Source organism: Mustelus asterias, chromosome 3 (genome assembly GCF_964213995.1).
Source record: "Mustelus asterias chromosome 3, sMusAst1.hap1.1, whole genome shotgun sequence".
NCBI classification, from domain to species: domain Eukaryota; kingdom Metazoa; phylum Chordata; class Chondrichthyes; order Carcharhiniformes; family Triakidae; genus Mustelus; species Mustelus asterias.
In genome coordinates, this window is record NC_135803.1 from 132,306,190 (window position 1) to 132,328,147 (window position 21,958).

Below are 21,958 nucleotides of genomic sequence, written 5' to 3' on the forward strand. Positions count from 1 at the left end.
CGGCTGCAGGGGGTCGCGCGCTGACGCTGGCGCGCCGCGGCTGTCACGAGGCGGGTCAGCGCGTGCGCCCGGCTGACGGGAGAGAGTGAGCGAGCGAGCGAGTGGCGGGAGCGCGGGGCTGGCGGGGAGAGAGAGCGAGCGGCGGGAGCGCGGGGCTGGCGGGAGAGAGCGAGCAGCGGGAGCGCTCAGCCGGCTTTGCTGTGGATCTGAATGGATAAAGTTGCGGCTCCGGGGCGGTTGTGCGAAGGCGGCGGCGGTGTGCGCGGGGCGGGGAGGGGGGCTGAGCTGGGGCCGGGGAGCAGCAGGAGGAGGAGGAGGGGGGGTCGGGGGTAAGAGAGAGAGCTGCGTCAGTCGGGGCTGCGCTCTTTGCAGCGAGGCTTCGTGTCTGTGTGTGGGGGGGTGCTCCCATCCCCCGGAGAGTCTCTGCCCCTGAAAGCCGGACAATTTATTTTATTTATTATTCAGTTGTTTTCGGACGGATTTAAATGGAGCCTGAGGGGAGTGTGAGTGGGAAGCTGAGGGGAGCGAGTGAGGGTAGCGGCTCCGGGGGTGGCCCCGGGGGCGGTGAGGGTGGACCGGCGGCGGCGGCTCCCACCGGCAGCAACATGGACTCCGCTGCAGCGACGACGATGATGAGGAGGCGAACGGCGGCGGCGGCGGCGGCCGGGCTCAGCCCTCTGAGCCCCGATTACCCGCGGCACACTCATCAGCGCTTCGTCCGGCGGATCGTGCCGCTCTCGGTGCCGCTGTCGGTGCCTCCATCGCCGCCGGGGGCTGAGCGGCCAAGCCGGCTGCTGCAGAACGGGGCTGAGCCCGAGCCACCGCCACCAACGCCGGCAGCGCCGCCTCAGACAGCGGCGCTGAGAGCTCTGCAAGGCGAAGCCGCCGCCGAGGGCTCCAGCACCGAGAGCCAAGGCGGCAAGAAAGGCAGCGCCACCGAGAGTGTGAGCGCCGACGAGGAGCGGGAGGGCAGGGCGGCCGACAGCTCCAGAGAGCTGCCCAAGTGCAAGAGCGAGGAGAACGAGGAGGAATCGGAGATGAAAGCGGTCGCCACCTCCCCCGACGGCCGGTTCCTCAAGTTTGACATCGAACTTGGAAGAGGCTCTTTCAAAACTGTCTACAAGGGTCTGGACACCGAGACGTGGCTGGAGGTGGCCTGGTGTGAGCTGCAGGTAAGGTGCTTTTACACTGAGCTGCAACCCTTGTCAAACAGCCCCTTTGTGCTGTCTCATTGTAGTGACATTTAATTCATTCAGCCAGAGCTTTTAGGAGAGGGGATTGTTTCAAACTCCGTGCCCCACCGCTTTGACACATTTCCACCCTGAATGTCAAATTGCTGTGTGAACAAGAGCGGTTACTCTCTCTCTCTCCCCAAGTCATCATCGCTGCAACATGCAAGCAAGTTATTAAAGGGACAGGTTGTGATCTAAAGTGACTGATGTTACAGCTCTAGTTCTGCCTCACCCTCTGTGAATCTGACCACTGCCACAAACATGTCTCGAAGGTGGTCGAATATGGGTGGATGTAAAGGAAGAGGGATAAAACCGCTGCCCGTTGCGTGGAGGATTGAGATCAGTCAGCTCGTTTCTCTTGACGCAAGAGGTTTTAAGCGTAACGCTTGTCAAGCTGGGGAAACTAGCCCATTACCTGTGTTTATAACATGCTTATTCCCCCTTCATCCACCCGCCCTGTCACCTATTAAATTCATGTCAATTTGGTCATCCCTGGTGGAAAACTCCTTTTTTTTGTTGTGGATCTGAAGAAGTCTGGGAGCGAGGGGATGATGACACCGGTTAACGCATTTGAAGTTTCTGCATTGCCTCCCGAGAGGATTTTAAAATCTCCTTCAGTGCCTTGCTCTGAAACGCCCCTTTCGTTGTGTCACAGTTATTAAATCATGGATTAAAATTAGTCCAGTGTCTATGAATTAAATTTTTACCTTTTTTACTTTTTAAAAATAATTTCGGGTTAGTTGCAATCAGGCTAATTTTTTAAAAAGTGAATTGCGCAGCCGTCTGATCAGCGCTCGAGACGGACAGTAATTGGTTTTATAAAACATAAACTAATATGGTTAGGTGTAGAGAAAAATGATCTGTTACAGTGGGTGTTCAAATTTAAGGAAATGCTGTCGTCAAAAGCTCGGTTATTTTCAATTTTTTTCACCATATCGGCCAAGTTCTGAAGGCATTGCAGTACTCAAAACCATAATTAGATGGTGAGATGTCTAAATAGATATTCTAGAAAACATGATTCAGTCCAGATTCTGATCAGTCATTACGTAAAGTAATAAACTCCCAATTGTTTTGATTGTTGAGCGATTTAAGCTGAAAGGAAATTCTATTTGAACTTTCCAAAACATCAGTGTAATAGCTGTCATTTCAATTGAATATGAAGAAACTTGTGTTACTCATAGAATCATATCATATACTCAATTAGATTTATTTCCTGAGGTTATAGTGTTTACTTGCCTAACGAAACCGATGTGGTGTTCAGAGTCTGGTGATTATTGTGTAGAAACATCTTCCTCCTGTCATGAGTACATTTTAGATTGAGGGGAGCAATTTTTTTTGTCCTGTGGACAAAATATGTCAGATCCTTTAGAAGATATTTAATCTTTTTTACCACAAAGACGCTGCAATTGTCTCTGCAAAACCCACTTTCATCATCCCAAATGTTACTTGCTTCCCTTTAGAATGGGGTTAAGCCAGTGCTTCCAAAGTCTTTTCCTGGTGTGACCCTATTTTAATGCCTCAGACTTGATGTGACCCCGGAGCAGGGTGGGGGCTGGTTAACTCCTGAATGGAATTGGAGAGTTTAACTGGGCGAAGGGGGTTTAGCACGGTGGGAATTGTTTAAACTGCAGGGTATTTTGGAAAAAAACACGAACACCTATTCATAGACTTTTTGTTCCAGCAGCAATTGGTCCTCAAAGATCTGTCCACCATGCCTGCCAATAGGAAAAAAAATGAAGATTTAATGTGACTTTGCAGCTGTTAGCGTTCAGTTGGAGCTCCACGGCAGCTTTGGACCTTGCAACCCTATTGGAGGTGGTGACCCACAATTTGGGAAGCCCTGGTTTAAGCAACAATAGGTGCAAATGTGATCTCGCTTCGCATGATATGACACTGGTGCTTTTTAAGTATATTTTGGCATTAGGGCAAATTACAATTGCTGGAAGTTCCCTATGTAGGGAGAAAAATGCACAATTTCTGTACGATTCTTCCAACAACCTTTTTGAGCAATGTAATTTCCCAGGGGTTGAAATGAAGTTGAACAGGAACTTCAGTAGTACATTATTGAGCCCTGAGTCACAAGATTCAGATGCTGGTCTCACTGAACAAATTTTCCTATCTCTTCTGTGGCCTTGCTTAAACTTGTTGGTTCTTGTGGAGCCTATCTATGATAAGATGGTTGTGATGGGGATGGTGGTTGTTGATGGGACTGATTTGTACAACCATTACAGAAACAGATACGTAGAAGTGATTAAAAGCAAAGTACTGAAGATGCAGGAGATCTGAAATAAAAACAAACTAATGGAGAAACTCAGCAGGTCTGGTAGCATCTATGGAGAAACAGATGTAATGTTTCAAGTCCAATTCCGAAGAAGTCATATCAGACTCAAAACATTCTGTTTTTCTCTTCTTGTATGCTGGCAGACCTGGTGAGTTTTTTTCCGGCACTTGTTTTTATGGAGAAGAATCTTCATTAATGGGTGCTGTAAATTGTGGTCAGTGCTCACTTCCTGTGATGAACGGTCAAATGAGGATATCCCTCACACACACACCATTGCAAATCTTCCTCTATCTATTCAAAGCATGCAGAGTGACTAACAAACACATGTGCAAGTACATGCACTGCATGCATCTTTTAAATCACTGAGAATGATGGGGTTTAAAGATATTTTTGAGAGTGAATTTTATGAAGTCCTTATTTACCAAATGATGGAGCCTTTAGCTGCCAGCACTTAGTACATGCTGATCTGTCGTCTTGATGCTGTGTAGCTGAAATCTCTCCATTCAGATTACATAGGTTTGGTATTAGAAAACAGTGCTTATATAACCTGGATCACAAAAGGAATTGCGTTAATATAAGGCTCAAAAAGAAATGTATGAATCTATGTAAACAGGTTCAACATTTAAATTTTGTTTTTTTTAAGATTAATCAGCTCTGACTCTTTCAAATGATTCCAGGAATGCAGGGTTACATAAATCTTGTTTTAGTCTGTTTGTTTATATTGGATGTATAAGAGTTGGCTCTGTTGATAGCCTGTTGCATTCTTGCAGGTGATATGTTTTCATTTCTACAATGAAATTTGTTTATTTTGAATGTTTGTGTTTAGTAGTTGGCCTGACAAATCTAAGCCGAGAAATCTAATGCTAATTATTGAGAAATCTATGGTAAAACTGTTCTTGAAATGCACAAAGTCGCATAATTAGTTCTAAGTAGAATAATGCTGGCATTGTTCTGTTTGGCTAGCAAAATCTTGTTTTAATAACTTATTCTAGAAAGCAGGTAGTATTCCATCAAAATGCCATTGTTATGTTGAAATGAAATACATCATAACCTTTCCAGTCTAGAAATCTATTGTTTGGAAATGCTAGTTACCCAGAAAGTTTGAGCAGACCCAAGCAACTCATGGCATTGTTTTAGTTGAAACATGGAAGATGCAGTATTTGGATCAGTAAAACAATTTTTATTACTGGTTTATGTTCTATCGCTGTTTTGTGCTTCAGGGAAATCTTTCTATCTGCAGTGTTTTCTGGTTCACATACTTGCATTCTAACATCATTCTATAATCCAGTAAATTCCAAAATCCAGAAATGATGTGGTCCCTAGTATTTTGCACTGGAGAGATTACAGTTACTTTTCATACAAGATGATGGGCAATTTATATCTGGGGGAGAATGTTATCACCCTTCATCGGCTAACATGCAAAATATAGGGTGAGGGTTATATAGAATGGTGAGCAAATTGTGGAAATATTTAGTCTAGTTTTATGGATATATTTTTGCGATCTAGATGCTCTATATCTTCAAAATGTTATTTATTTTATGATGCCACTCTTGCATGGCATAGTTGGTAGTTTTTTTTGCTATTTCAGTGGGCATTTAAACTCTTCCACTAGACTACTTTTTTGCATCTGAAGTACTTTGTTTTTAAAGTGCACCTCCCCATCCCCCAGGCTACTCACTTATTCTATTTCCAATGTGTTTATCATTGGGTGTCTTTGTCTACCCCCATCTTGCAAGGCTATTTCAGAGGGCATTTAAGAGCCAGACATATTGCTGTGGGTCTGGAGTCACATGTAGACCAGATCAGGTAAGGATGGCAGATTTCCTTCTCTAAAGGACATTAGGGAACCAGGGTGAGTTTTTACAACAATTGGTGATAGTTATCATGGCCACGTTATTGAGACTAGCTTTATATTCCAGATTTATTAATTGCACTTAAATCCCACCAGCATGTCTTAGTGGGATTTGAGCCTTTGTAGCAGCGCGTTAACTCTAGTCTGTTGCCATCTACCTCCTTTTGTTGAGCTTTATCTAGCCCAACTCATCCATCAAGCCAGTTCTTGTGGAAGTTCAATAGTTCCCAACCACCCATTGCTTTCTGCTTCCTTTATTTCATGAGCTGGTAATTTAATGCATCAATAATATTTAACTGAACTTTAATTAAACTCTTCCACTACACTACTACTCTTGCCTCCTTTTAAGACCGTTACCAAATTAATCTTTAATGTTTGGTTACTCTTCTAAGCGTTTTCACCTGGCTCAGTGTTCCATTCCTCTTACTTTTACCTTAGCCTAAAAAATGTACCAAGCACCTAAAGTGCACATTCTTAATCGGTTGCCATTAAAATCTGCATTAGGAGTGGCAAATGGAATATTCCCATGTCTGGAATAATGTAAACATATTCTGCTCACCAAATTTATCGGATTTTTGCCTGTTTCTAGTTTCCCTACATTTTGTACTTATTTTCTTTTTGGTATCAGCATTTTAGGTTATGACTATGACACAAAGGAAGAAGCTAGCAATCTGGGTGTTGGTATGTTGGGAGACTAATAAAACTGTTAATATAGTTTGTCTCCACATTAAAATCTGGAATGATGTTTTGTAGGCTTCATTGTTCACTGAGGTAATTTGTTGCATCCACAAATTTTACTCAACTATTGACAACTATAGGTAGATGCAAGTTGGGTAACCGTGTATGATTGCTAAGATGTTCGCCCTTCCAGATTGTGTTGCTAGGAAATTTAGCTGAGTGTGCCAAAGAAAAAAAAACAACAATTTATTTGGATCTATCCCTCTGACTTCAAAAGTTAAGTTTTTGTGACCTGTTTTTCCATTTAATAAACTCACTTGCTCTTCAGAAAAAAAGGAGCAGCAAAGCTGAATCTGACCCTATCCTTCCTTCACAGTAACACGTATAATTTTGGCAAGCCTTACTGGCAAGTTTTCAGAGGCTGGAGCCTTAGCTGATTGCTTTACTGCTTCTCCACTCCTCTTCTCATCCAGAAGTGATCAGGCCACTTTTATTGCCCAGCTAGCTGGTGCTTCAGCTGATCTTGCTAGCTACTGGCCAGTTAGCCTGACAGCAGGTCATCAGGACAATGTTGGAATATTTTAGTAAGGAAGTCTTAACAAGCAAATCATAGTATGATCAGACAATGTCAACTTTATGAAAGGCAAATTGTGTTTGACACATTTGAGGATGCAGCGAGGAAAGGAATAAAGGGGAAATTGATGTAACATATCTGGATTTCCAAAAAGTATTTAGTAAAGTATCTCTCAAAAGATTAATGCACAAGATAAGGGCTCATCGAATTGGAGGTAATATAGTAATGTGGATGGAGGATTAGCCAACAGGCAGGAAACATAGTGTAGGGATGTATGGGGCATTTTCAAGTTGACAAGCTGCAACTAATGAACTGCTGCAAGGATCAATGCTGGGGCCTCAGCTATTTACAATCTATATTCATGACTTGGATGAAGGGATCCGAGAGTAATGTGTCCTGACGATGCAAAGCTAAGTGGGAATGTAATGGTGATGGGAATGAGGTGAATCAGAGAGTAGTAATTAGGTGATGCTAAACTTGTGATTTAAAAGTCTCAAGGTTACTGGAGGACGGAAAGGCAAGTTAAACGTATCACAGCTTTGAAGTCAAGAAGGAATAAGTTAGAATTGGGTGACTGTCACAAGGTCTTCGATTAAGAGAAGATTCACCATCCGATAACAGGTGAAGAGCAGCAAATGTGGATTTGACAGTGTCAGCCCATCCTAGAAATCTTTAAAAAAAAGTTGCAGGAGTTATATTTAGTGCTCTGGAGAGAGAAATGCACAGACTGTAGCAGTACCAATAAAATTGAAATAAATTAATTAATTGTAGTCCAGAGTTGGAAGGATGAATTACCCATCAAATGATGAGCTCACCTTCATTCAGATTATAGTATGGGTCATACCTTTGTCTTTGGGTCTGTAAAAGATGTAAAAGGTAGAACTCTAACTCTATTTATCTTGTGGGCACTTTTAAAATATGCAAAGTATTATAATACAATGTATTATATGAGTTAGTTTTGAGAACCAGATCTGCTGTTTTCCTAACCTGCTTGTTATGGCATTGCTGATGAAGCTTGTAACAATTTTCTTTGTAAATGTAATGAAGTACAAACTAATACCTCAGAAAGAACAGGGGAACTTATCTTCCTTTGTCCCAAGTGCCTACACATCATAACTCACTGTTGGAGTGGTCAGGGTTTACTGTCAAAAAAGAGGTTGAAGTTTTGAATGGAGATGTTGGAGGCATAAAGCTGAAAAATGATGTGGGTATGATTATTTGGGAAAACTAGCAAAAGAATTATGACTAAATATAAAGAAAAAATCTTTCTTGGGAATAAGTTAATGTAACTTCAATGGAAAGTAATGTTCCTTTGAGCATTTAGCACAAGATGCCATTTATTCAAATTAGAGGATAGGGAGTTTTTGCATGCGGGAATGGTGCACCTGGTGTTCTGGGTAATCCACAAGGTTTGCAAACTGGTGTTTGAGAAGTTTGAGCATCAGTCAATGATATGTTTATTGGTAGTGTTTTCTAATTCATATTGATGCTAAATGCATACAATACTCATCCCGCTCTTGAAATTCTGAACTGAAACTGCATTAACACTATAATTGCAGTGTCAGGATGAAGTGAAACTGCTTTCAACTGAGACTATAGCTACTGTGTAATTTAAATTGCCTCAACAATTCTTACAAGTATTTTTGAATCAATGGAATAATTTTACATATTTTAAAATTGACAGTCTACCAAATATTTCTCATCCTATCCAGCTACTTTGCAAATATGTTTTAATGTAGACTAATATGAAATCATCTACTTTGGACTTAAAAAGGATGGAACAAGGCACTTTCTGAATGAAAGACTAGAAAGAGTGAATGGAGGTCCAAAGGGGCACTTTAGGGTCCATTTACAAAGATCATTAAAATAAGATGAACAGGTACATACATCCCTACATCGTGCCACGGTGGCACAGTGGTTAGCACTTCTGCCTCACAGCTCCAGGGACCTGGGTTCAATTCCCGGCTTGGGTCACTATCTGTGTGGAGTTTGCACGCTCTCCCCATGTCTGCGTGGGTTTCCTCCGGTTTCCTCCCACAGTCCAAAGATGTGCAGGTTAGGTGCATTGGCTATGCTAAATTGCGCCGAGATGCGTAGGTTAGATGGATTAGTGGGGTAACGGAGATAGGACCTAGGTGGGATTGTTGTCAGTGCAGACTCAATGGGCCGAATGGCCTCCTTCTGCACTGTAGGGTTTCTATGATTCTATAATATAAACCAATACTAATGTAACTGAACAATGTGAAAAGATAATGTCAGCTGAAGGCTCTTTTGAGTTACATAATGAGCACAACCTATCCCATTTTCGGGGTGGCATGGTAGCACAGTGGTTAGCACTGCTGCTTCACAGCTCCAGGGACCTGGGTTCGAATCCCGGCTCGGGTCACTGTCTGTGTGGAGTTTGCACATTCTCCTCATGTCTGCGTGGGTTTCCTCCGGGTGCTCCGGTTTCCTCCCACAGTCCAAAGATGTGCGGGTTAGGTTGATTGGCCATGCTAAAATTGCCCCTTAGTGTCCTAAGATGCGTGGGTTAGAGGGAGTAGTGGGTAAAATATGTAGGGATATGGGGGTAGGGCCTGGGTGGGATTGTGATCGGTGCAGACCCGATGGGCCGAATGGCTTCTTTCTGGACTGTAGGGTTTCTATGATTTCTATGAGGTACAGAAAATTCTCAAGAAGGGTTAACAGAATGCTGATTTTTTTTAAAATATCAGTACTGAAGTACAGGGGATGGAAGTCATGCTTCAGCTATACAAAAACTTTGTTCATTGACATCTGGAATACGTTATGAGCAGTTTGGGCATCAGATGGGTTAGGTAGAGAAAAATTATTTCTGCTGCTTGTGCTGGAGTCTAGGAGTAGGGAGCATGGTCTAAAAATTAGAACCGGACCTTTGAAGAGGGAAATAAGGTAATATTTCTGTGCACGGCAGCAGAAGTTTGGAACTTGGTTCTGCAAATGGCAGTGGATGTTTGATCAGTTGATCTTAAATTGTGAAAATGATAGGGATATGAGTCAAAGGTGAGAATGTGGAGTTGGGCTACAGATTAACCATGATTTCACTGAATGGTGGAACAACTGGAGGAGTTAAGTTAGCCACTCCTGTTCATGACTGTTTTTCCACCTCCAGTTTATATCTGTCTTCATGTGTATAATTTTGTATTAAACACTGTTGATGGATTGGCTTTAGTAGTTACGTGATAAAATATTCAAGGTTCTAATAACTTTGTGGTGAGCCATTACTTCTAAATTGTCCCCTTTTTCCTGGGCAGGTGGTAGGTATTCCTTCTCATCTCCCCTCTTGTACTTGTGGTGCCAATCCTGAGCTTGTGGCTATCAGTATTCACCAGTGATGCCTGTATCCTGTGAACAAGTAAAATGTGTATCTATACCAATACATTTAAAAGCCACACAAGGTTGACTCTCATTTCAAATTCTATTCTTATTCATAGAATCATACAGTGCAGAAGAGGTCCTTTGGCCCATCGAGTCCATACCGACACATTAGAAACACCTGAACTCCCGTCTAATTCCATTTACCTGCACTTGGCCCATAGCTCTGAATGTTATGATGTGCCAAGTGCCCATCCAGGTACTTTTTAAAGGATGTGAGGCCTCTACCATCCTTCCAGGCAGTGCATTCCAGACGGTCACCGCCCTCTGGGTAAAAATATTTTTCTTCACCCCCCCCCCCCCCTAAAAAAAACCTCTTGCCCCTCGCCTTGAACCTATGCCCCCTCGTGACTGACCCTTCAACTAAGGGGAACAGCTGCTCTTTATCCACTCTGTCCCTCATAATCTTGTCCAGTTTGATCAGGTCACCCCCTCAGTCTTCTCTGCTCCAACGAAAGCAACCCAAGCCTACCCAACCCCTCTTCGTAACTTAAATGTTGTATCCCAGGCAGCATCCAGGTGAATCTACTCTGCAATCACATCCTTCCTATAATGTGGTGACCATAACTGCACATAGTACCCTAGCAGTGGCCTCACCAAAGTTCTATTCAGCTCCAACATGGCTCATAATTGTATAGAGTTGTAGTAGCATAGTTGTCAGGGTAAGACATCTGTGGGTTCAGTTCCCAAGAATTGAGTACATACTTTGGATGACATATCAGTGCAGTATTGCAAAGATACTGCAGTGTCAACAGGGATGGCTTTTATGCAGCAGTGAGTGTTAATGATCTAGAACTTACTGCCTACAAAAGTGGAGGTATTGAAAGATTTTAAATAAATTGGATTGGCAGTTGATGGAAATGAACAAGAGTGGGAAAAGGGACTGGTTGGATTGGTCTGCAGAGAGTCATCATAGACTTTGTGGGCCTAATGGCCTCCTTCTGCATCATCATGATTCTGTGATGTGCTGAAGTCTCTGGAACCAACAACCCCTTACTCAAGTGAGGGTGCTATTACTTAGCCATATTTTATACTTTGAACAAATAATGAGGAAGCCAGATTATATATCTGTCTTTAGTACTAAATTACATGTTTCCAAACTGGGTTGGCACCTGCAAGTCCGAGAAGGATCCATGAGGCTATCAGATGTTTGTGGTTGGGTGTACAGTGTGCCATGATTGGTTCTGAGAATTTATGTATTTTGAATATTGATTGACTTTGACTTGGTAGATCAACAGAAGTACATGGCAATTAGCAGACAATTTTCAATTTAGATAACTGGAAATTCTGGAATCCTTGGGCTTCGGCAATACTTGCAGGCCTTACCCCTCCTCACTGCTTCCCTCCCCCCACCCCCAACATTCTCCTCACCGTAATATAAAAGTTTTGAAAATCATTGTTTGAAGTGTGTGCATGTGTCTTCTAAGGTCATGCTCGTGCAAAACTAGAGATTGCATTGAAAACAAGCCCTGAAATGCATTTATTTTTTAACAGGCAATACTGCATTTCATCGTGCACAGGATATTTTTCTGACAGCCAGACTCATAACAGGCTGGTTGATGGCTTCTAAAATTGGCACTCCGTAAAAAGCTGCCATTACAATCATTAGAATGTAATTTTTAGTGAGTTTTTAAACAATGTTTTAACAATGCTGGAATGTAGATACAGTAGAAAGCTTTTTAATTGTGATGTTTCTGACACTTTTATATACTAATAATCTGGGAAATGTCTACAAACCAAGAGCAAGTCATTACAAAATACAAACAGAAAATACTAGAAAAACTCAGCAGGTCTGGCAGCATCTGTGGAGAGTGAAAGCGAGTAGTGTATGACTCTTCATAGTTCTGAAGCAGTCTGTTGGCTCAAAATGTGCTGCACAGTAAAAAGTGGTGCACTGACCACCATCTGAGGCCTATATATTTCAGTATAATCGCTTCGTTAGATGATGACCAAGTAACATTGACAATTAACCTGCCATAGAACTGCAGCAAGCAATAGGAACTGCTCTATTCTGGATTGCAATGTTGTGGGAAATGTATTAGAATATACACAGAACAAGTTAGTATGAAAATTACATTGGATTTGTTGTAATTTTGTTCTATTTGCTGCCTTTGTTAGATTCCATGTAAAATAAATTTAAATATCAAATAGGGGAGGTAGTGGTCTAGTTGTATTGTCACTGGACTAGTAATCGGGACCGGGTTCGAATCCCAGCATAGCTGATGGTGAAATTTTTGAATTCAATGAAAAAAATCTGGAATTAAAAGTCTAATGATGACCATGAAATCATTGTTGTAAAAACTCATCTGGTTCACCCATGTCCTTTTATGGAAGGAAATCTGCTGCCCTTGCCTGTTTGGCCTCCATGTGACTCCAGATTCATAGCAATGTGGTTAATTCTTAATTGCCTCCTCAACCTCAAGGACAGTAAACACTGGCCCAGCCAGCAGCACCTATATCCTATAAAATATTTATTTGAAAATCAGGAATATAAATTTCAAAGGATTTTTGAAAAATAGCTAATATATAGGATACATTGGATGCTGATTAGGGCAATAATGGCAGTATTAACTGGGGTGTCCCAGGGCACAGTGTTGCAACTTCTGTTTGATTCAAAAACTCAACGGGAACTGGTTGTATTTGTGAAGATATCCAGTTTGAAGGGGGAATTGAATCAAAGATACAGCCCAAAAATTGCAGAGTGAGCCAAACAAAATAGCTAAACAATGGCAGATGAAATTTAAAGTGAACAATGCAAGTACTTCACAAATTGTGTTGAAATGCAGTGCGCTAGTATGGCAGATAAATACAAAAGAACAATGACCAAAGTCAATAGAATGTTGGGTAACACAGCAAAGGAAGTAATGGTCAAGCTGTACAATAGCAGTTGTCACCTTGAGCGCACTGCCCACTGAGAAAGAATAAGCATTCAAGTATTGGAGACAGTAAAAAGTAGAACCATGAGGCTTGCTGCCTAGTGTCAGGGGTTTGCGCGATAATTAAGGGCTTGAAAAACTGGGACATCGTAATATAGGTGCCTGAGAGTTGGTCTTGGATGAATAAGATGGTAAACTATAGGGGAAAATATTAATCCTGAATGCTGATTTTAAAATAAACAATGGTAAAAGCACAAAAGACATGGTTTAAACTAGTAAATGGTAAATTTAGGACAAAAAAGAGCAGATTCTTCACACACTGATCAGAACTCGGAATGGACTTCTGGGTAAAGCTGGGGAGGGAGATACCTTGAATCATTTGACAGTAAACTATTACCGTGGGGCAGCGGGGAGGTGTGGGTTATGGAGTTCTAGATGATATCCATAACAATCTTGTGATTGGTGAGAAGTAGCTGAATTAAACAATATGATCTACATGTGCATCTTCTCTTTGAAATAATTGTAGAAAAAAGGCCAGAGATTGTATAATCTGTTTGGTCGTATTCAAAAATAATGGAGTTGTTGACTAATCTTGGCAATCAATATCAGTTAGTCTGCATTTAGACCAAATTATTTTAATTTCATAAATGAAATATTCAAAAGCACTTCGGGTAATGTACATTATATAACGCCCATGCAGTTCATTTTCTATTAGTTAGCTCCACTGAAGGTGGGTGGAGGTAACATTTTTCACCCCATTTATTAGTCTATTTATCTGTAAACAATGTATCACAAAACCTAATGGAGGGATTACAACAAGAGCTGGTGTACTGCCAGGGATTGGCCCAAGGAAAAACTGCTTAGCTTTTGGCGAAGATGTGGATCCTAGTCCTGGAATCTTAAGGATTCATTAATATAGGGAGATGAGGTGAATTGATTTATTTTTCAAATGCTGTGGATTGTCTCAGCCACAGTGGTGAAATTTGTGACAACTGCCCAAATGTGGGCAGAGTTTTCAGAGCAGATTATTGGATGTGGATTGGCTTGAAGCCTCCTCATTGAGGTGGAATTATTTTCAACTTTGTAGTTAGAGCATCAACCAGGCAGGGAAACGCATCAAAGGCTACATACTTGTAGTAACATTGAGTTAACAGCGTGGCAGAGGTATAAACTCTACTCAGGCTCTCTTCGCTTATTTGATTATTATAATGAAGTGCTCTTGGTCTGGGAGATGGGTTGAAGATTCTCCCCCTAATGTTTTTAACTTTGCATAAATGACCTGAATATTTAATATAAATTGGTGGGAATCATAAGTGCAGAAAGAGGCCCATTGACTTCCACCTGCATTTTACAAGAGCTATTCCACCAATCCCACTCGCCCACTCTTCCTATAATCCTGCAAATGTTTTATCCTCACGTGCTCAACTAATTTCCTTTTGATAACCACGATAGAATCGGCCTCCATCACCCTTTCATGCAGTACATTCCAGATTCTAACCACTTGCTGCATTAAAAATGTTTTCTCATCACCTTTGGTTCTTTTGGTAGTCACTTTAAATCTGAGAGTCTGCGCATCCCCCCCCCCCTCCCCTGCCCCCCTAAAGGGAATAGTTGCTCTACCTGCTCAGCCTAAAACCTCATGATGTTGAACATTTCTATTAAACTTCCTCTTCTGTAAGAACAAGCCCAGCTTCTCTGATTTATCCATGTAACTGAGGTGTCTCATCCCTAAAATTGCTTTTGCAAATGTTTCCTGAACCCTCTAAAGCTGGACATCATTCCCAAAATGTGTATCCAGAATTGGATAACTATCTATAGTAATCTAGATCAGAATAAAATTTGGCTATGCGGCTGGAAAACTATTTGTACCAGATTTTTTGATGTGGAATGTAATCAGAAAGAGTCCCTGTTGGCAGCTAAAGTTGGCGAATCACCCTCTAATATCAGTGTGTGTGACCTGTCAAAAGGGGAAATTATTTTTGAAAATTTGACTACAAACTTCCTAATTACACCAATAATTTTAAGTGGTGGTATGCTTCAAATGTTTAGTCCTGGAACTCCATGTTTGCATCGTTCCAATCAATTTTCATATTCTGCGCTTGTCAAAGTGACAAAGGTAAACAATCCATTTGTCCTCTGGACTCTTCTGCAGGCTTTGACCCGATTGACCACACGTCCTTCTCCCAATGCCTCTCCATCGACATCCAGCTGGGACTGTTTTTGGCTGCTTCAATTATTATTTACCTAAATCATAGCTAGCATATCACCTGCGATGGCTTCTCTTGCTGCTCTTGCATCGTTACCTTTGGTGATCTGCAAGGATCTATCCTTGGCCCTTTCTATTTCTCATCTACATGTTGTCTTTCATCTGAGAACACAGCATCAGTTTTCATGTGTATACTGACACCCAGCTCAACCTCATCACCCATTCTCATGACTCCACTGTTGCTAAATTATCAGACTGCTTATCTGAACCCAGTCCTGGATGAGCGGAAAATTCCTCCAGTTAAACAATGGGAAGGCTGAAGCCATTGCCCTGCGATAGTCTCTGTTTGCTTGTTGCTGACTCCATGAGGTTAACCAGATTGCCCACAGCATTGTAGCCTTATTTGACCATAGGATGAACTTCAGACTAGATATCCATGCCATCCTAAGATCACCTATTTCCACTTCAGCAACATTGCTGATTCCATCTTTACCACAGCTTGTTTGCTGCTTAAACTCTCATTCATGCCTTGGTTTTTTTTTTTAACCTCTAGCCTCAACTATTCCAATTAATTCAGGGTTGATCTCCAATTTGAAGTCACCCAAGATTCTGCAGTCCCTGTCCTTACTTGCACTAAGTCCCCTTCACCCATTACCCCGTGCTCACTGATCTACACTGGTTCCTGGTCCAGGACAAAGCAGCCCACTTGATTGGTACTCCATCCACCAAATTAAACTTTCACTTACTTCACTACCGATGCACTGCAGCAGCACTGTGTACTTTATACAAAATGCACTGCAGCAACCAGCTAAGGCTCCTTCAACAGCATCTTCCAAGTCCATGACCTCTACCACCTAAAATGGCAAGAGCAGCAGTTGCATGCGAACACCACCTCAAGTAAACTCCTCTCTGCACATCGTTCTGACTTGGAACTATGTTGCCATTCCTTCAATATCGCTGGATCAAAATTCAGGAAATGCCTTTTCCTACAGCAGTGAGGGTACTTGCACCAGATAGATTACAGTGGTTTAAGAAGGTGCCCTCCTTGAGGGCAGTTAGAGATGGGCAACAAATGTGATACCCATGTCCCATGAAAGAATTACAAAAAGCAACATCTTGACTTTGAAATTCTGACCTTGTTTTCAAATTTCTCTTTGGAGTCACTGCTCCCTATCTATAATCTGTTCCAGACCCACGGCTTTGAGATACCTGAACTCCTCTAATTCTGGCCACTTGCACATGCCCAACTTACCACCACATTGGTGGCCATGCCTTCAGCTACTTAGGCTTTAAGCTCCAGAATTCCCTCTCTGCATATCTACCCCCTTTTCTCCTTTAACCTAACTCTTCCAAAATATATACAGCATATAAATAGACCATTTGTCTTAGGCCAGTTGATATTCCCCACTCTAGCCTTCTCATATCTTTTCTAATGCAAATCTAAAACTATCATTCTAACACGGACCCACAAATGCATCCATATTTTTCAACCACTCCTTGAGGTAGCGAGTTCCACATCTTTGCCAATCTTTGTGCAGAGAGGTTTATTTTGATTTCTCTATTAAATATCTTGATTATCTTATATCGCTATCTCCTAGTTTTGCTCCTCTTTGACCAAGCCTTTGGCCATTTGCTTAACACCTCCGTATGTGGCATGTTGTGAAATTTACCATCATAATGCTTCAGCTCCAATGTTTCATTACATGAAAGGTGATATATATATGTTGCAGCTAAAATGGGATAGGTTGTGCTCATTATGTAACTCAAAAGAGCCTTCAGCTGACATCTTTTCACATTGTTCAGTTACATTAGTATTGGTTTATATTATAGAATCATAGAAACCCTACAGTGCAGAAGGAGGCCATTCGGCCCATTGAGTCTGCACTGACAACAATCCCACCTAGGTCCTATCTCTGTTACCCCACTAATCCCTCTAACCTACGCATCTCGGCGCAATTTAGCATAGCCAATGCACCTAACCTGCACATCTTTGGACTGTGGGAGGAAACCGGAGGAAACCCACACAGACATGGGGAGAACGTGCAAACTCCGCACAGATAGTGACCCAAGCCGGGAATTGAACCCAGGTCCCTGGAGCTGTGAGGCAGAAGTGCTAACCACTGTGGCACGTGGGGTTTAGTGGATGTCTTTCTTTGTGTATGTTGTGACAATTCTATCAACTTCCTTTTAAAAAAATCCTTGAATTATTGGTAGTTCAATGGATTGGTGCTGTAGTGATTGCAGATGTACAGATTTGGGGATGAAAATTTGGCATTATTTACTCCAGGTGGTCTCATAGCGGAATCATTGACCAAGGCTTTGCAGTCAGCAGTGCACAAGCACCTGTTTATTACATTCCTACTTGGCCATAATCTTTCTGGGAGTTTTGTGCTGGGTCTTGCTGTGATTAGAAATCCATTTTGATGCAGCACCCTCTACAGGGGATCTGGGACCTGAGCAACTATGCAACCAACCAATGCGAATAATTATTACTGTACAGCAGAGTCTGAACCAAGATGCATACATTAGAATATTTAATTCAGTGCCAATCATATACAGAAAGCAAATGAAGAGACGGAATGAAAGATGGGATTAAGTGAGAGATGAGAGTGGTAAGAAAGTTTCAAAGATTTTACTTTTTAAGCAAATCTCCAACAATAATTAAAATTTGAGAGAATGAGTGTATACTAGTAAAATTTAATTTTCAGTGCCAGAGAGGTTGTTTGGCAGTTAAGATTTAAGACCACTTCAAATTTCACTTATACTTGGATGGGCAAGTCTAAACTTTTCTGTGTTTAGTGGCTAGCAAGTGTTTATGTACCAGAAATTCAAATGCATGCATATCTGTGATGAGTCCCTTGGTGAGGGATTGATGTGTCAGAATAAATGAAACAGTAGGGCAAATAGGACAACAGTTTCTGTTTATATTATGAATGTTCAGGTATCAGAGGTTGCTGTGTAATTTATTGCACAATAATAGTGAGTGCTGATAGCCTCACCATTGCTTACTTCAAAATCCAGGCCTAAAACTATTTTTTAACACATATGTTTAGCTTGACTGGCAAGGCTGCATTCAGCAGCACAAGGTGGAAATGCTGAACATAAAATCTATATTTGGTTACAAACTGTTTTTAAGTTGTCCTGTCAAAAAAACCTGAGTTGAGCTGAATTTGCAACCCAAGATCCATTCCTGATTTTCATAAGTGTAAGAAAGCAAAGATGATAAAGCAAACTTTATGTATCATGTTGTATAAACAAAACTATCTCTTTACCCATAAACTTTTGGAGGAGAGCAGAAAGTGCACGCAAATGTTCTTCTTCTAGCTGGCCCCCTGTTTGAATTTGGGTGCAGCTCTGCTTCTCCCTCCAGTAAGTTTCATTTTCCTCCCCCAACTTCACCTGTACCCCTTCATGCCTCCAAAAAATAATTGGCACTAAATATAAATTTAGGTGAAATGCAACCTGTAAAAGTGTTCATTTAAATGGTGGGATCATTCTAACAAGCTGGGATCATGGAACATGATACACTCTCTTATTAGCATATACTTTGGCATTTTCAAATTACTTAGGAAATCTTTGTACTAAATTTATTTGGATTTTCCTTCCATTTCTAACATATGCAGTACTTTCCTCAGCTATTTGTACCACCAGTAAAACCTCCACAATGGTGCTGTGAGGATAGTGTGTTATTATGGGGAGCTAGAGTAATGGTTCCAGGCCCAGACATAGGAACGTTGCTGCAGGAATTACACTATGCTCACCCAGGTCATCAAAATGAAGATGCTCACCAGTAGTTATATTTGGTGGCCAGGCATTGATAAGGATATTGAAAATCTAGTCAGACATTGTGTCAATGCAAATTAGCAAACACTGCTTCCTTTGCTCACTTGCACCAATGGGAGTGGCCTGGATGACCCTTGGGCATGGTTACATGTGGATTTCATGGGTCCTTTTTTGGGCACTGTTTTTAATTACTATTGATGCCCATTCCAAGTGCCTTGACATTCATAAAATGAGAACAATGGAGAAACTATGACAAACCTTTGCTATGCATGGTTCATCAGAAGTTTTAGTCTCTGATAATGGCACTGCTTCTACAAGGGAGGAGTTTCATCATTTTATACAAAATAATGGAATAAAACAGTGTACACAGCACCCTATCACCCAGCTTTGAATGACTTAGCAGAAAGAACTGTCCAGATATTCAAGTCAACAATGAAAAAACAATCAGCCACACCCTTAGGAATTGAAGCTTGCTAGATTGCCCACTCACAGGATGACACCGCACGTTACTACGGAAGTATCCCTCACAGCTGGTAATAGGGAGGTGCTTCCAGACCAGACTTGACCTAGTGTTTCCCAATTTAGCGAGGAAGGTGGAAGCGAAACAGGGTACACAAAAATAATCACTTCTGTTAAAGATGATGAGTCCTTTAAAGTAGATGACTTTGTTTTGGTCCAGAACTTTAAGGTTGGTCCGGCCTGGGTCCCTGGGAAGATCATAACAGACCCTGTGTCCTATCGGTTTGATCTCCAAAGAAGAAAAGTAAGGAAGCATGTAGACCACATAAGGAAGAGAGAAACTAATGCATTATAAGCAGAGCAGGATGATCCAGAAGTAACTACCAGCATTGCTCCAGTGCGGCCGGTTACTCCAGAGGAAGGGACCTGTGTTGTTCCAAGGGCAACCGGAGCAGATGTCTGCACTAGCACCTCCTGAAACTACAAACCACTCAACTGTTACTCAAGACAACGCTACCTCCACTGAGGCTGAGCTGGCCGGAGAGCTGAGGCATTCTCAGAGTTCGGAAATCTCCTGATAAATGGAAATTTTGAGAGACTGCACTATTACCCATTTTTTAAAAAATGTTTATTGTTGTAAATACTTCTCTGTTTGTAAATAGGGTAGTAAAGAACTTTAAGGGGGAGGGAGATGTGATAGTGCGGCAGTTGAAAGCGGGTGCAAATGCGCAGAGTGGTGCTTGGAGCAGGTCAGTTGATGCCTGGGGAGTCATGGAGTAAGGTGGCATTTATCATTGTACATAGTTTAACTTGAATAAACCATTTTGTTAACCTCAGCCTGCCTAGTGATCATTTCCTCTGACCAAGTGTTTGATCGTTGTAGATTTTAAGGAGTGTCTTTTTAAAACATTAGCTCACTGGATGTAGGTATTGTTGGCTATCTCATTCCTAATTGCTCTCGAGAAGATGGGGTGAGCTGTGCACTGCAGCCCATGTGGTGTAAGCACACCCGTACTGCTGTTAGGAAGAGAGTTCCAAGATTCTGACCCAGTGCCAGTGAAGGGGCGGTGATATAGTTCCGGGAATTTGACAATGGCGATATTCTCATGTCTTTACTGCCCTTGTTCTTCTAGATGGTAGAGGTTGCAGGTTTGGTAAGTGCTGTCAAAGGCTTGACTAGTCACTGCAGTGCATCTCATAGATGGCCCGCTGTGCGTCATTGTAAAGAGAGTGAATGTTGAAGATGGTAAATGGGGTGTTAATCAATTGGCTGCTTTGTTTTGGATGGTGTTGAGTTTCTTGAATATTGTTGGGGCTGCACTCATCCAGGAGAGTGGTGAGTATGCTATCATACTCCTGACTTGTGCTTTGTATGTGATGGACAGGTTTCAGGGAGTCAGGAGATTACTTATTTGCTGCGGAATTCCTAATACCTGATCTGCTCTTGTAGCCAGAGTATTTATATGGCTGGTCCAGTTTGGTTTCTCAGAATCTCACAATTGTTACAGTGCAGAAGGAGGCCATTCGGCCCATCATGTCTGCACTAGCTCTCTGAATCAGCATTATGAATTTGTGCCATTCTCCTGCCTGTTCCCCATAACCCTACACATCGTTGCTATTCAAATGATTATCTAATGCTCTCTTGAATGCCTCAATGGAATCTGTCTCCATCAGAGTTCAAGGCAGTGCATTTAGACCCAAGCCAGTCACTGCGCAGAAGATTTTTTTTTCTCACATTTCATTCGTTTTTTTGCAAATCACTTTAAATCCGAGTCTCCTCGTTCATGATCCTTTTACCAGCAGGAACAATTTCTCCCTATTGACTCTATCCCCCATATGATTTTGAACACTTTTCTATAAAATCTCTTGGCCTTTTCTCGAAGGAGACCAGTCCCAACTTCTCCGGTCTGTCTTCAAAACTGAAATTTCTCATCCCTAGGACCATTTTTGCACTCCAATGTGTTCACATCCTCCCTAAAGTGTGACCAGGACCAGAACTGTAATTTCTGTCAGTGGTAACCCCCAGGATGTTGATCATGATTTCTCTCAGGCCCATCCACTCTGTCACTCTCTTCCAGGCCCATCAAAGTAATGAATCTTTGTCTCCCCTGGCCTGCCAAGACCTTTCCCCCTGGCCCCGACATGCACGTCTCCCAGGTTCCAACCTCTGTGTAGCTTGGCTCCCTGCGCTCCGGCCCCCCCATTTCCCTGGCTCCACACACTCCAGCCCTACCATTGTTTGACTCCAGGGGCTTCAACTCCAATTTGACTTTGCGTCTCTCGCCCAACAGCCTTCAGCACACTGTTCATTGCCTCACCAATCAGAGACTGTTTCTCAACGTATCAGCAGCAAATGAGGGAGAGAAACAGTCTCTGATTGGAGAAGCAACTCCGAGCAGAATCTCATTTGGAATTTCGACTAGTTGACACCCTCCGATTACTGCTGTGAAATGGGGGAGTGACCTACCTCTCTGCACCCCAATATTCTGCACTGATGCTGCTGGAGACATGCTGCACTGCTGCTGTCTCACCCAGCCTCAGTGAGGAAGATTGGGTGAGACAGAAGCTGTGCAATTACAGCGAAGGTAAATCTGTCAAGAGAGGTAATCCAATAGAGATTGCCA

At 42.1% G+C, this 21,958-nt stretch overlaps 1 protein-coding gene across 8 annotated transcripts in view; it reads left to right on the top strand.

Moving 5' to 3' along the window:
* The first annotated feature begins 402 nt into the window (after positions 1-402).
* The window catches only part of LOC144491600 (serine/threonine-protein kinase WNK2-like), a 200,261-nt gene continuing 178,705 nt past the window's right edge, over positions 403-21,958 (top strand). For all 8 annotated transcript variants that reach the window (XM_078209644.1, XM_078209645.1, XM_078209638.1 and 5 more), the window contains exon 1: positions 403-1,172. In XM_078209644.1, the coding sequence (XP_078065770.1) occupies positions 486-1,172 (687 nt within the window). In that variant the 5' untranslated portion in view covers positions 403-485. The remainder of the gene's footprint in view (positions 1,173-21,958) is intronic.